General features: G+C 29.9%; 2 protein-coding genes across 14 annotated transcripts in view; one reads left to right on the top strand and one right to left on the bottom strand.

The window, feature by feature from the left end:
- The window catches only part of LOC107436382 (plastin-2 Fim), a 34,979-nt gene extending 29,392 nt beyond the window's left edge, over positions 1-5,587 (bottom strand). The window contains exons 1-2 of one of the 3 annotated variants that reach the window (XR_006224664.2): positions 5,269-5,587; positions 2,223-2,390 (exon numbers count right to left, since the gene is read on the bottom strand). Coding sequence is in view for 2 of the 3 variants with exons in the window: in XM_043038874.2 (XP_042894808.1) it covers positions 2,223-2,390; positions 5,269-5,337 (237 nt within the window). In the remaining variant the exon portion in view is untranslated. Of the gene's footprint in view, positions 1-2,222; positions 2,391-5,113; positions 5,153-5,268 lie in introns of those variants that run through there. The other 2 variants (XM_043038874.2, XM_071187684.1) reach the window with 2 other exon arrangements.
- Positions 5,588-9,009: 3,422 nt separating this feature from the next.
- LOC107436389 (ADP-sugar pyrophosphatase) overlaps positions 9,010-16,334 on the top strand; it is a 47,120-nt gene continuing 39,795 nt past the window's right edge. For 2 of the 11 annotated variants that reach the window (XM_071187693.1, XM_071187691.1), the window contains exon 1: positions 9,868-9,927. The gene's annotated coding sequence lies outside the window, so the exon portion shown is untranslated. Of the gene's footprint in view, positions 9,779-9,798; positions 9,928-16,334 lie in introns of those variants that run through there. The other 9 variants (XM_016048097.3, XM_016048091.4, XM_016048096.3 and 6 more) reach the window with 9 other exon arrangements.

Genomic DNA, 16,334 nt, shown 5'->3' with positions numbered 1-16,334 from the left:
ACAAACTGCGTTATAGAATTTTTAAATAGCGTAAATACAAATCAGAATTCATAATTTTTAGATCGCGTAAATATGAACCACAATGTGTAATTTTTAAATCCCATAAATACGAATTACGATGCATAATTTTTAGATCATGTGAATGCGAATCCCAAAGCCTTACTTTAAAATCACGTATGAATATGAAAATCCATGTTTGATATTATAACCGCATATATGAATTGCTACATAGGTTTTTAAGAACACATCTATACAAATTGTGATATTGGAATTTTAAATCTTGTAAATAAGAATAACAATGTATGACATTCAAAGCTTGTGAATAAGAATCGCAAATTTTAATCACGTAAATACGAAAAGCTATGTTTGATATTAAAATTGCGTGAATAAGAATAAAAATGTTAGCAGAATCTGGGCTTGAGACTTCTAAAAGGCTCCTTTGACGCTCGTTAATTACGAAAACACAAGCTATCTGGCAGGCGGGTAAACATGCCGAAAATATTATCTTCTGTGCGTAAAAGAGGAGAAAATAGCTAAAATTAGTTAAAATGCGGAAGGGTTGGCAACTATGTAATTTGAATTTTCTTTTTATCTTTGAAAATCGGAAATAAATATAATTATTTATTCCAAGAGCTGAAATTTCTGAAAATGCGGAATATTTATATTAAAAATAAAAATTTGAACTTTTAGATAATCAGAGTTTCCGATAAAAAGGCTGAAATTCGAGATACAAAAGTAAAAAAAGGGGAAAAATCTCATCCCTGTTACTTGTTTAAGATATTGATTGAGTTATTGTTGTGATATGAACATAATTATTAATGCAAGAAATAATTTTAATGAAAAAAATTATTTTTCTTTAAACAAAGAAAATTTTATTTGCATGAAATTTTCTCATTATTTCAACAAAAAAAAATGAAGTAAATGATATTTTACCTCTTCAAATCATAATAGGGTGCAACAAATTTATAATTCCTAACTTAAACAAAAAAGTTAAGTCTACTGTAAATTAGAAATTGCTCGATTTTGTGAAATTAAAAGAATTACAAGGAGCTTAATAGCAATATCGAACATAATGATGCTCTTTTGTTAATTCACTCAATCATTGTTTTTTTTTATTTATGCAAGTATATACATCATTATTTTTGAAATATATTGGTTTGGCAAAAACTTTTTATGAGGGAATATTTTAAAGATAGCATTTGCTTCTATTCATGAAATGTTAACTAATTAACAAGAAAGTGCTAAGTGATTCTAATAACTACAGTTAACAAGATAAAAACTAAATTGTTAGAATAGCTTTTCATATGATACGATTTTCATGTACTATACTGCACATTACATTGTACGAGACGCACATTTCCCAGTAAGCACACACCTCACAGCGAGGGAGAGGTCGTAAGCAGGCAATGTAGGTGCGGTAATGACAAAATGCAAGTACAATAATGTCCGTTATTGTTAGATTTGAGTCATTTATAAAAGCCCATGAAATAAAATTATTTGGCCTTTCACACTTAATTTTTTAATTTGCTACGAAAATTAGGTTATAGAAAGATATTAGCGCTAGAGAAGTCTGTCACAGAAAGCCCAAAAAAATTCTGCCACAAGAGCATCAATGCGGGACATGAAATGATCCATTCCTTTAGGACAGTGCAACAAAATTTGTCTGTAATGGGATAAAGCAGCAGAATATCGACTTAAGTGCCTTTACCAACAGCACTGCATCACGAGCAGGGCCTCTCCTGCGCTTGTAGCCATAATCCTCGGATCCTAGAAAACTGTAGTTCGGTCAGATGAGTCAAGATCTCATTTGGTCATAGCTGTGGTCATAGAGTGTGACTCATTTGGTCATAGAGTGTGACACAGACCCCACAAAGCCATGGACTCAAGTTGTCAACAAGGCACCGTGTAATCTGGTGGTGGCTCTATAATGGTATAGGCTGCTTTTTAATGGCTTGGGCTGGGTCCTATGGTCTGATTCCACCAATCATTGACTGGGAATGGTCAAATTTCTGAGATAAGGCAATACTACACAGTTAATATTTCAACTGACATTTTTATTTTAGTTCAAATTTGTCACATTTACAATCAAATTTTCATATCATTTCCAGCAAATCTAATCTCTTATCATTAATAATTAAATAAGTAGTTTTCAAGTAGATATTTCTTTTTTTAAAAAAATCAACCCCCTCCCCCAAACTTACGAGCCAAAAAAATAAACAAACCATTTGAAAATCATCGAAGGACAACTCTCCTTTTCTAATGCCAGTGTGTCCTCTTTCCATGTCATCAATCATTTGGCGAACTTGCCATTGTGGAATCTTAAAGCCAACGATCTCCAAAGCCTGTTTTAATTCACTAACATCTAAGTATCCATTGCCATCTTTATCCAACTGTAAATAAGTGAAAGGGGAAAAATCAGATTTAATATGAAAAAGTGAATAAGCTGATAAATTTTACTCTATGATATAACACATAATTAAAAATTTGGAAAAATAAATTTGAAGATGAGTATTTTACTTTTATAAGTATTTTTATTTTAATTGGAAAAAAAAAACGGATTTAATCTCACTTTTAAGGTTATAGGCTGAATTAGCCTGAATGGTTTAAACCTCATCTATGCGAATTGCGTAACAAAAAACTAGGCCTCTTTGCTCAAATGTAGTTTTGCCAAGATTTAACAACTCTAGAGCAAGAACAAGGTGATCGGATGTATATGCACTGAAACTTTGCCTGGTTAATAAATTTATCCAATCAGGTAGAAGGAGTCGCATCTGACACACTCAAAAATGTCTTAAGATGATTTGTTTACATTTTGTAGATAATTGGTTGTGAAAAAAAATGCTAAAACGAAAACTTATGCTGTCAAATCAATGCATCATTAATAAATAAATATTTTTTTATAAAATAGAAATCGGTTCTGTAATAAATATTTGTTTGTAAAAAAAAAATTCTTACTCAAAACATTATATTTTAAACATTGACCCATATTCTCTATAAAATAAAACAATACTTTTAATACTTATCTGACTTATTCAGAATGAAATTTTTAAGAAATAGTGGGTTTGTAAACATAGATTTTTGCATGCTAAATAAGAAATCTGAGTAAGACAGTGCTTGATAAATAAAATAAACCTATTATAAAATTTATGCTTGTTTTTATTATTTAATTTCTCAATCTCTCTTATTTAACTTATGAATCAAAAATTTAAGATGAAATGAGTGTGTTACGAAAACATATGTAATAAATAATTTGGTTTTTTTTTTCATTTCACAAAAATAAAATGTGTTTAAAATGATTTTTTAATTAATCAAGTAAATTTCTTATAGTTAAAATAAGTTAAATAAACATGATGAACATTGGTATTTCCAGACAAAAATTTTTGTATGTAAAGATGGTAGGTCTAAAAGTAAAATTGCTCAAAGGAAATTTAATAATAAGTAAGTTTTTCCAAATAAATGTACAAAGTTAAATGTTTATCAGTCTCACATATACATTTTAATTTTAGTTTCTCTCTTGAATACATATCTTTTAAATTATTATCCTATCATGCATGTTCCCTTTAACTGCCTACAATGAACTTTGGATGTAAAATCTGCATGATTTCCTCTATAAAAAAAAGTTAAATATTTTTAAATTTTCCTTTAACAAGTTAACCGAGTCAGGATTGTACAATATTTTCATTAATTCTTCACAACTTAAGTTAAACAGTGCTTTATCATTACAAAGTGAATATTTTAGTAATAGTAATTTTGCATATCCTCTGAAAATACCTTTCATACAATTTAAAAGGTATACAAAAGATAAAAAAAAAAAGATGAAAATATTAGAAAACAAAACAAATGCAAAATTTATGTTGTTTGTATTAAATTATAAATGTTTAATTAAATAGTGTTATTTGTGTAAGAAACACTAGCACTGGACTATGAGACCGAGTATAAATAAAAATTACGATTTTACTTTGGTGATTTTTAGAATCTGATTATTAGTGAGAGAGAAATTGATGTTTTCAAGTACTACAAACATAGAACCTATCCCTGGTGGGTGGTGAATTCAAGCTTACCAAGCTTTAGATAAATAGGTAACTGGTATGTAAAGATAGCTGGTGTACAATACTAACTGAACCATTATGACATTAATCTTGAAATTGAGCACTCTTAACCTTCATGTTCTCTTGGCCAACATCTGGCTGTGTCTAAAAAGTCCTTTATCTTAATATATAAATTAGACATTACAGTCTAAAATTTTTTTTTCTTATTGAAGATCCTTTAAATACTTTTTTGAAAGTAATAATTAATTAATAGGTAAGCTGAAATTTTTGATGTTTTTATTCAATCTGAGATAATGCCTCAGGATAAGATTTCTGCACTGAGACCTGTGCCAAAATAATCACCTAATTTTTAGCAACAACATGCAATGGCATAGGAAAATTTAAAAAATAAAATACATCTCAGAGGCTCATTTAAAAGATACAACTCATAATCAAGCCCAAAGTAATTAATTATTTTTACGTGGATATTTTCGTAGAGTGATCTGTCGCACCAACTACATTTAAAATTAAAAAAACATGTAGATGCTTGCTTGCGGGTGGCTACGAGTTATACCTTTCGAGTTGGTCCCTTTCTGTGATGTTTTTTTTTAAAGTTTCTTGTGGGCTGCTGCTGCAAAGACTTATTATTATTATTCTGCCACAGGTCAGGATATGGAAATCTCCCCACTTTTTTCTTAAACTTTTTGACAATATCAGAGACCGATATAGAAATATGCCCTACCCAAGCATACTTCTGGCATTGATGTCTTGTTGATTCTGATTTAGAAAAACGTTTCCCAGCCGGATATTGTCGAACAAACAAAATCAAAATCTGATAAGGTTGCTTTTTAAGTACCGCGCCTTTCAAGGAATCCGTTATTGTTTCAAGGGATAATTGTTAAGGGCCAACAAGCAGCAATTATTTCAGTCTAAAGTAAGTAACTATCTAACGTTTCGTAAGACTTCAAGAGATACGAAGAAATAAAAAGGTTTTACTTTTTTAATTTCAAACTCGGTTGAAAACTCAAAACAATTTGTGACTATTATAGAATTAACAGTACTTCGTTACTTGTTGTTCAGATTACCTTAGAAAGTAAAAATTTAAACATTTATAGCTGATTTAAAATCATTATTGACTAGACTTCCTAATGAATAACTACTATCTTCGCATTCAAATAGCTTTAAGTATTTAATACCAATTTATGCGTCTTCCAGATTCAAAAATAAATATAAAACTTACAGTGTTGAAATGATTGCAGAGATCTTCTAAATTTTCATGAGATAACATAAAACTTCGTCGATTCGCCATCGTCTATTAGCGGCTTAACAACTTTAAGCACCAAATAACATTAGAATGTGTAATAACGTAGATACTTGTGTCTCCACGTACACCAGGTACTTAGAATGCGCATGCGCCAGTGACAAAATTTTGACTCCTCAGCCAGGTGCGAGCTGCGATAAGAGGCCAAATATTGTAAATCTTCATGCGTACTACTAGCTGCTAAACTGATTTTCAACTCCGATCGCGTTCGAATATTCACACTGAGTGACTCCGAAGTGGATTTTGTAGATATTAGCCTAAGATTTGAAAGAAATCAACGTCTGTTTTTTTTGGTGGCAACAGGTGAACGGTTACTAGTTTGGCTATTGCTTGGCTGCCGTAAAAATACACCTATTTGAAAGACTGTAATCATCATCGTTTTTATCGTTATTTCCGGTTAATATATTTGGCAATTTCTATCCCTTACTGGCGACCAAGGAAAATCACCAAATTTGTTGAATATCCTGTTTGACTCATTTATCACTTGTCTGACTCATCACTTGTTTGAGGTATTCTCTTGATTATCTTGTTTGACCACGTAGAAGGAGAGGGGGGTGAATAGAAATGTAGGGAGAAATATTTTAGGAATTCGTAGTTCTTCTGTCCACTGTTCTTGAATATTTTATGCGAGTGTACAGGGTCAGAGTTTAGGTTCTGCTAGGAAGGATTTTTTTAAATCAAAATGTCATTTTCTTAACATTTATTAGGCAATGTTTTCTTTCGTTCATTTTTGTTTATGTATTCAATTCTTTATTTTGATTTATGTCTATTTGTAATATTTATTTTTGTTGTTGTAGTAGTTCATTTACATCGCACTAGAGCTGCACAATGGTCTATTGGCGACAGTCTGGGAAACATCCCTGAGGATGATCCGAAGACATGCCATCACGATTTTGATCCTCTGCTGAGAGGATGGCACCCCCGCTTCGGAAGCCCAACGACCTGCACTCAAAGTCGAGTACTTTGCGGTAGCACAGTTTAACGAGGACCAATACCGCACACCCTCGGTCCCTAGGCAGACTGATCCAAGTGGTCACCCACCCGCACACTGACCGCAGCCAGTGATGCTTGACTTCGGTGATCTGCTGGGAACCGTGTATTAACGATCAGTCCACTGCGGGACCATTTATTTTTGGAGAAAATATGATTGACAATCGAAAGGGCTGGGCTACAGGTGTCGCAGAGCAGAACTCTCTACCTATGGCAACAATTTACAAGCAAGCGAAAACCACGAAAATCTTTTTCAATTTTTGTTGACGGTACTAGGCTTCCATCTAAATGTTCATTACATCAATGAAATTTTTTTAAATTATCAATAATTTTTTTTTTTATCATCCTTGATATATTCAATCTATCATCTTAATGAATGTTGTAAAACGCTCGTCTCATTTTTATACTTTTATGTATTTTTGTTCACAACTCAGATATCAAAGTAACTCGCAATTTAAATACAGGAGTAAAATCTCATTTTAAAAGACTTTTTGGATGAAAATAATTAGTATTTACACTTTGCACAAATGAAAACCTTTTATTAACTGGCTAACAGACGATAATGAGACTCAATCTCAGTGATTATTAACCTTTTTCAATTTATTGATCTTTATATGAAATTTATTGTTTTGGGCAGCTAAACAAAAATATGTTCTTTATTTTATTTTATTTTGTTTTCTTGAAACTACTTAAATTGTGTTTTTTTTTTGTTTCAAGCATTTAAATTTCAGAATGATTTATAAAATAAATTTTTAGCTAAACTAGCATATGCTAGTTTTTTTTAAATTTTAAAAATTCCATATTGTAAATCTTTAAAAAATTTAAAAAAAAATGTTTTTAACTTCTGTAAAATTTACGAATTTCAGATGTTTTTCACACAGGGACAAAGATAGAGCGTTATTTTAATTTATTTTTTATAACTTCAATTTACGAAAACCAAATAAAAAAAGGACAAATTATATGCAGCAATAAAGAAACAATAATCTTTACTTAAGTTTTGTTTAGACAAATTGCTCACTAGAGGGCGTGGATATAGAGTAGAAAATAGTTACTAGACCTGTGATGTCAAAATTCACTGTAATGTTCGTCTGGTCAAGTGGATGTCACGGTGAACTTTGACACCCCAGGTCTAGTAACTATTTTCTACTCTATATTCACGCCCTCTAGTGAGCTGTTTGTCTAAACAAAACTTCATTAAAAAAATTTTATTTATAGTAGCTTTATATAATTTTTTTCTTTTTTAATTTGATTTTAATAAACTGAAATGATTAAAATTTTTTAATAACATTCTCTCTTAGTCTCTGCGTCAGAAAGAGCTGAAATTCGCAAATTTTACTGAAGTTAAACACCTTTGCCCCCCGAATTTTTTTTAAAGATTTTCAATTTGCAAATTTCGAAATTTATAAAAAACTAATATATTCTTAAAAATTAATTTCTATTATATAATTCTGAAATTCAAATGCTTGAAATAAAAAAAAACAAAAAGCACAATTTATGTACTTACAAAAAAAAATGATTATATAAAATTAAATAATATTTTTGTAAGCAATCCAATCTGCCCAAAACATTAAATTTCATGTAAAGCACAATAAATTGGAAAATGTTAATTATCACTGATAGATTAATAATCATTATCTTCTGTTAGTATAATATCGTTCAGTTGTTCAATATTGAATTAGGCTGATATTAGAACATTTTTGTGGTTTTCTGCGTGATGTAAATTCTAATTATTTCTAGAGTCCCTTTAGTAGTGATTGATCTTTCTGCCTTTATATCAATCGCGATCGCAACGCTCGAATACGGCGGAGAGGAGATAGATCCATGTCTTGATCACCCACCTTTCCCTCTTCTCGTTTGTATAGGAATGTGTTACGATATTTTCGCCTTTCTTACTATTTTCCATATTTAATTGTCAAAAATAATTTTTTAAAATTCCCACGATGTTCTCTTTTAGAACTAAGCTTAATGTAGTTTTCAGTTCCACACAGTTTCCTAACTTAAAGTTTTTAATCTATTTGAAAATCAAGACAGGATCTAGCATACTTCCTTTTCCTATGACTCTCCGCACTGCAATGGTGAAAGAGTGCGAAGTATTGCCATAGGTAAAGTGCTCTATTCTACGNAAGTGACGTCTTGTATCGATAGTTATAAGAAAGTGACCAATGGCTTTTGTTTATCCTTTAATCGTTCTCCCTTCGCTTAGGGGTCGTGACCTCTATCCCAGAGTTTACAGTGTTCTTTCAGAAAGAGAATGTATTCTTCTTTCATTTTGACAGTTACATACATAGTCTAAAATAAATATCTACATATTTTAATCTTTGATCTTTCTTCAAGAATTTAATATGTAGTATTCGTTTTAAACTTGTTTGCATTATTGTATTNAAAATTATGTCTGAAATATATTCATAAAATATCTAGGTAAATGATTATAAAAAATCATAAAATATCTGGGTAAAAATTATCTTTGAAATCGGAAATCTAATTTAATCCCAGCGTTAAACGCATCCTATTCGAACGTTCGAATCGCTTTCACCAGCAAATTGTTAGGTGAAAGCTTTCCGATAGAAGGGAAGAAAAATGAAGATCGCAGCCCGTTAGCAAAATCCGTTCGAAAGCGCGAGGTTTCAGGTTTTCCCTAGGAGTAGAAACGTGACGTCAAAGTGACGTCATTTTTCTCTTCCTAGCTCGTTCGAAGTCTGCGAGGTTTGAGCTCCGATCACCCACCTTTCCCTCTTCTCGTTTGTATAGGAATGTGTTACAATATTTTTGCCTTTCTTACTATTTTCCATATTTAATTGTCAAAAATAATTTTTTAAAATTCCCATGATGTTCTCTTTTAGAACTAAGTTTAATGTAGTTTTCAGTTCCACACAGTTTCCTAACTTAAAGTTCTTAATCTATTTGAAAATCAAGACAGGATCTAGCATACTTCCTTTTCCTATGACTCTCCGCACTGCAATGGTGAAAGAGTGCGAAGTATTGCCATAGGTAAAGTGCTCTATTCTACGCCACCTGTAGCCCATTTCGATCTCCAATACTTTCAACTACAGTGTGTAACTTTTTTTCCCCTTTGCATTTTCCCTACCAATTCGTGGTTCCCTTTTTTGTTCTATTTACTTTTATGATGCAATTTGAAAGCACGCGCCTACTTTGATCAAAGTTACCTTGATCATGTAAACCCATCTTTTACTGGTATTCAAGACACAGTGCGCTGTTTAATTACGATCAATTTCAGCTTTGTTGAAACTTTTTAGTCTAATTACGAATATTAGAATCGGTGACGAGTTAAAACTTTTGGAAGTTGTTTCCACGCCCCTAAAATAGAGACAGACCTTAAGATTTTTTATTAAAAATAAGTTTTATCTGATAGCAATGTTTATGTGAATACTGGATTGTATATCTTTTCATATGGCTTTACATGTGACCAGTGAATGAACCGGTGAGTGCGCATTTTGATAGCTTTTTTATTATTATTTTTTTAAAACTTTTCTTATCACGTTTGTTTTTTTCTTGCGAAAGTGTTGACTCTTTTAGTTTTCTTTGACTGAAATTTGCTTGAAAAAGTACTTTCCTTTCTTTTCTTACGTGGTTAGTGTAAAGTTGAAGTATCCAATTTATTTCAAATTATTACTAACAATATTAATTTTGCAAAAACTCTTTTAATTTCTGAAGATTGTATTTAAATGTTTCGATTTTTGAAAATATTTCTATTTTTGCGAATACTTTATTTTATTAATCTGTCTTTTAACTAGCGATTAGTAATATGTCTTTTAACTAATAAGGGTAATTCCATGGTGTCGTATGTAAAATATGATCTTAAATTTCGTACAAAAACTCTTAAAATAATTAAATTTTAAAAGATTAAATTTTTATATGAAATACTTGGTACACCATAACCTATCAAAAAACAGTTTGTTTTATAAGAACTGGTTATACGTTCAATTTAAACAGATTTAATTGTTGGTGTTGATTGTCAATCACACAAAAGTAAAAAATGATTACTAATTTACAAATTGTCTTAATTCTGTAAATTTGTTTATAGTTTATATGTGACTGAGTTTAGAAGCTGAGTTAGCTGACATTGGAATTCTAGGCAGTTCTTAATGTGTAAAATATGATATATAGTTAACTTGAAGTTTTTTACTTGAACTTTTTTTTACTTTTGTCTGACATAAACTTTTTGGTGTGGGATGTAAATTCTTCAGGTGGGATATAAATTTAAGTTAAAGATAACATTTACAAATACTGAAAATAGCTTTAATTTTTATCTTAGTACTATAAACACTTAACTTTTTATCCATCAAATAGCAGCTTTAAATTTAAATTGTTTATTTTTTGGTGGAATAGGTAGACTAATGTGTTTTTATTACATTTTCCCTTTTGATAAAGTTGGTTGAGAAATCCTTTATTTTTATTTTTAACTGCATAGCATTCATTAACAGCAATGTAAATACAACTCATATTCAAGCAATATTTCTTTAAAATTACTAATTTTAAAAAACCTGGAGTAAAAAAACAGTCGCTGAATTAAAAAAAGAAAAAAAATTCTGAAAAGTTTCTTTATATTTATATACAATAAAAATACAATTAAAAAAATGTCACTGTACATTAAAAGAAAAAAAATCTTTAAAATCCTGAAAAAATAATTAAAATTTTTTCTATTTTTATAAATAAAATAGGAAATAAAATGCAGATAAGTTTCACAATTTCTCAACACAATTGAAAAGAATTTATTGAAAAATATGTCACTGTACACTAAAAGGAAAAAAAAAAAGAATTTTTTTTTATAATATCTGTTTGTACCAATTTTTTCTGCAAGAAAAAAACAAACAAAGGAAGGATGTATTTGCGCTGACAAAATGATAGTTTTATTGCTTTATTTATCGCCTATGTAGGATTAAATATTCTTTTTGTACAGTTCTTACAGTCTAATGTTTGTGATGTATCAAAGCAGACAATATTGAACGAGATACCTATTTGTATTCAGTGGCATAGCTAGTAGAGGGAAAGATAGGACATATGTCACCCTTCCAATTTTTTATAATATAATAATAAAAAGAAAATAAAATTCTAAATGAAATTCTTTATCTTTTAAACTCTCCTCTCAGGTCTCATTTGCTAATTGCAGGCCCAATAACTACTCCAAATCTTTAGTGCACATCCTTAAAACTTAAATCGAATGTCAGGAGTCTGTCCAGGGTAAATTTATTATCGTTTAGCAGTACCTTCACATATTCAACTTTAGGAAAAGCAGTATCACAAAATACTTTTAAAAGAGCAAGTTCTCATACAATTTCCGTTCTTATTGCAATTTAAGGAAAAGAGGCACTTTTCTGCCAGCTGTCTTTCACGAAAAGGTAGCATGTGTTTGGACAGATAGTGCGATATTATTAAATTCAAGTTGAAATTTAACTATGGACAGTGATTTTTATGGATTTTTACAATTTGGGTACAATTTTCAGCCAAAGACAGACCTTAAGATTTTACAATAGCAAAATTATTTTTGAATATATGGGGGAAAATATGTAAAAATTTACCAGTCATAAATAATTTCTATTTGTAGTGACAATTTTTGAAAATATTTTCTTACCTTACCATATTTTTGTGTTGATTTTTTAATATAATTTTTAATTTTCACAAATTATGTCTAAATTTTCATAAAATAGATACCTTTCAAAAAAACTTAGACCCTGAGTGTGTATTGTTATTATAGTTTGTTTTTTAATATTATTTTTTGCAAATTGGCAATACAGTAAGAAACAAACTCTTATCACTCAATCAAAAGCAATAAATATCTAAGTGTAATAAAAAAATACATTAGCAGACTTAGATAAAACTAAAAACCTTCTATGAACACAAAATCTTGATTAAAAACCTTTCTGCATGCATTGTTTAACTCTTGTTACTAGTTTCAACCATTTCGCCCCCACCTCATTTTGGCAAAATTTGAAAATCAAAAATTTTTTTAAAAATATTTCATTTTTTTTTTGTATTTCTTTAATGACTGATACCTCAGGGATGAGTGTTTGATTTTAAAATCGTGTGAATCCGAACGTCAATATTCGATTTTAAAATCACTTTGATATGAATATCAATGTTTGATTTAAAATTCATGTGAATATGATTGTCGATGTTTGATTTTTAAATTGAGTTAATATGAATTTTGATGTTTGATTTTAAAATCCTGTGAATACTAATCTCTTACATTTGATTTTAAAAAAGCTTGAACACAAATCTTGATTACTATTCATTTTAAATTCGCGTGAATAGGAAACTCAATATTTGGGATACAATACATATGCACGATTTTAAATTAAGTAAATAGGAAACACGAATTCAACACGAAGTAAATAGGATTGAATATTAGTTTTTTTATGTTGTAAACATTTTCTTATTTTTTTTAACAAAAAAGATTATTTAAGCAACAAAAAAATTACATCAAAATTACAAACAGTGGCGAGTTTAAAAATTTATGTTTTCCACCAATTTGTGAATTTCTCAGGCTGCAATAACATTGCATTTAAATTAGGGATGTGGCCCTAATTATTTGGCCCTTTTGTCAAAATTCGTTTGGTCAAATGATCGGCAAAATATTCAGCATAGTATCTTTAAGTAAATTATTTTTCTAACTTTTTTTTTTGAATATGTATAGACATGATAAAGAATAATATAAAATCATATTTTTAACCATATCATAGTATTGTTTATTATAAGAAATAATTTTTACACGAAATTTGCTAAATTTTAAGATCCATGTTTCTGCAATTTGAAGCATTGAAACTACTTTACTTTATAGTGAATTATAGGTTTTTGCACTTCTGCTTTTTTTTTAAAAAAGAGGAAAATTATATTCAGAAAAGTCAATTTTGTAATTTTTTCGATGCTTTTCGTTCTAAGAATTTAGAAATATTTTTTTTCTCATTTCTGCTGTCTTTATTATAACATAGCATTTTTACGGAACGTCTCATACTATTAATTTATTGTCACTTTTTCCCTGTACTGTAATATAGATAACCGGTACCATAGATAACTGTGATTTTCATTCTTAAAATTTTGTTTTGGGAACTAAAAACAATTTTTTTTGGTCTGTTTTTCTTTTTAATTAACTTTTCCTGTTTATCAGCATTTTTATTATGCCACAAAATTTTTTTAAATGAACGTTACTAAGAAACTTTATTTTATAGCAATTTTTTTTTTGTCTAAAATTATGGCAAAATGAAAAATTTAAGAGATTTTCATTTAAAAAATTAAGAATGTTTAATGTTTTTGTTTCTATCTAGCATTCTTTTTCTTTTTTTTTAAAAAAAAAAAAAATCTTTTTAGGGACATTTTTATTAAAACGCGGCACTTTTTAGGAGCATTTCTGTTAGACTTATTCTATTTTCTTGACTTTTTCTAGTAATTGGGAAACTGAGATAGTTCAGCCTTAAAATTTTCCTTTAATAATTAAGATTGATTTTTATTTTCTCTGCTTCCCTTTTGTATACAATCTATAATTTTTATGATAGGTTCGACATTTTCAAAAGCGTTTCTGATAGGCCTTATTTTTTAGCGTTTTTAGCGTTTCCAGAAAATATTAATCCTGGCATTGAAATTTTGGTTTCAGTGTTGCTTTGCTGCTAAAAAATGTCGCTATTTGGCCACAAATATACGGTATTCGATAATGGACCAAATCGCAATTCCTTACCACATTTGACCAAATCAAATTTGTTGCCGAAAAAACAAAGGAAAAATAACTAGAATTTACGACAAAACTGTACTGAAATACCGTATCAAAAAGTGATTATTTAGGCGCGTGATTAGAAATTCGCGAGTTGTAATAACATCATAGTTAAATAGCGGGATAGTAAAAAATGTTAGAAAAGTATAAAATAAGTGGAAAAAAAAAGCACTTAAATTTATGATGAACTCAGCTCGAATAAAGCATGTCAAATGCGCGATTGAAAATTCGCATGTTGTAATAAAATTATCGAAATTTTTTATACTACGTGGAAATGTATAGCAATAAATGCCGAAAAAATGGTTGGGAAAAAAAGTAAGAATTGAAAAAAAAGATAGTCACTTAGACGACAAAATCGACACAAATAAAGTGCGCCAAAAGTGTTTAGTTAAATGGGCGATCTAAAACTCGCATATCGTTATAATATCGTAATCAAAATTCGGGATTTTCGAAATTACGTTGAAAATCGAAAATACTGCTTACCCCTTTCGCACCTAATGGGACACATACGTCCCAAGCAATGTTCAAAAAAATCTTTTAGGAGAGAAACGCTTCTCTATCTAATGGGAGACTTTCCCACCAGTTCTGCCAATATTTTTGAAGGTATTTTCATTCACAGAACGTAGATGGCACTACCGTACATAATGCTACATACTCATAGTTCATGCTACCAAAATTGTTCTGTTATTTAAGAAAAAATCTTGTCGCGAAAGGGTTAAATAATCATCTAGATTTACGATAAAATCGGCTTAAAGAAAGTTCGTTAAACAGTTAATATAGAATCTGTAAAAATTGAGTGTGTAAAACGTGGTGACTCAAAAGTGCGATTAAAAATTTTCGAAATTATTTGTTTTTAAAATTTTTGTTTCTTTATTATTGTGCTAGAAGCTCTTGTGGGTCGCACTTCAGTAGTTGGCGGGCTGCAGGTTGTGCACCCCTAGTCTAGTCATATTGATTTAAAGTTGTGAAATCTTAATGAATTTAGTTTTATAGAACTTAAAAGAGACTCAGAAAGTCCCCGAAAGTCTAACATTTTATCATCTATATACGGTAGAACCTTGGTTTTCTGTTGTCCGTATTCTATGTTAACCCTCTTCCTGATTGATTTTCTGTTAGTCTGGGAAAATCCCCTATACCGATAATTTTAAATTTTCCCAGATTGTACGTTACTCTTTTTGAGAAAATCCTGTTGTATACATTTTTCTAACTGATCACACTAATTTTTTCTCTATAAACTTACACAAATTTTATCTAAGTTTTCTTTTCTAAGAAAAAAGACTTGTTTATTAGGTTTTTGTAGATTTCTCAAATTTTTTCTATTCTATCTTTTCCTATTCTATTTTTTCCTATCTGTTTCTATTCTTTTTTCTATTCTTAAATTGTAAACATTGCGAGTGGAAATTTTTCTAGCAAACTTCAACCTTTGAATCTTGAAATCATTCAGTAATTTAAAGAACGTTGCTCTAAGCAACTGCATGGTTATTCATTTATTTTTCTTGATTCTGATGACCTGCAATATGCTTCCAAAGCAAAAATAAATGTTCTAGAAACTCTGAATTTGATTTCCACAGCGCTTAACAATGTCGCCTCAAATACATTACAAATAAGTTTAATAAAGATTCTCGATATCTCATGGGAACATTGGTCTTTTGGAATAAAATTTCATGTCTAAAGATCATCCAAATTCGATTACACATATATCAACTGCAATGCACATCCCATCATTTTTAAATTCCTTCAATACCTGACTTAATTCCTGTGATGAAAACAAGCAAAAATATCAGAGGATATACTCACTACTGATTTAAAGTTTGAAAGCATAAAAACTCCAAAACATTCTCAAATCTGAACCTTAAAGCATATTTGCAAACAATAGAAAGTATTGATCGTGATATTGTTGAAATTTTGTCTAAAAACAAATGACCATTTGAAGATGGCACATTTTTTCCCGTAGTTTATCTTGTAAGTGTCTGTTTTTGAAAAATATACTGAATTTCTTTTCCCCCCATTCTTGCGTTATTCCACTTTGTGCGTTTTTTTAACCCTTTCGAGCCGACTGTCACATATATGTGACAGCAAGAAACGCGCTCACTTCCCGGCCGACACACCCGCGTGTCAGAGAGTTTTCTCGTTCACCCCCGACCGTCACTTATTTGTGCCAGCGTTTCGGAACGTTTTAAAAAATGAAATTTCTTCCAAAAGATGGCATTGTATGTCCATATGGTTTCAGATACATGTAGATTTGACCTTCTACTCAAGATGAAAGTACATTCAC

This window comes from Parasteatoda tepidariorum, chromosome X1 (genome assembly GCF_043381705.1).
Source record: "Parasteatoda tepidariorum isolate YZ-2023 chromosome X1, CAS_Ptep_4.0, whole genome shotgun sequence".
NCBI lineage: Eukaryota > Metazoa > Arthropoda > Arachnida > Araneae > Theridiidae > Parasteatoda > Parasteatoda tepidariorum.
Note: the sequence above shows the minus strand (reverse complement) of the source record. Positions and strands in the feature narration are given on the sequence as shown.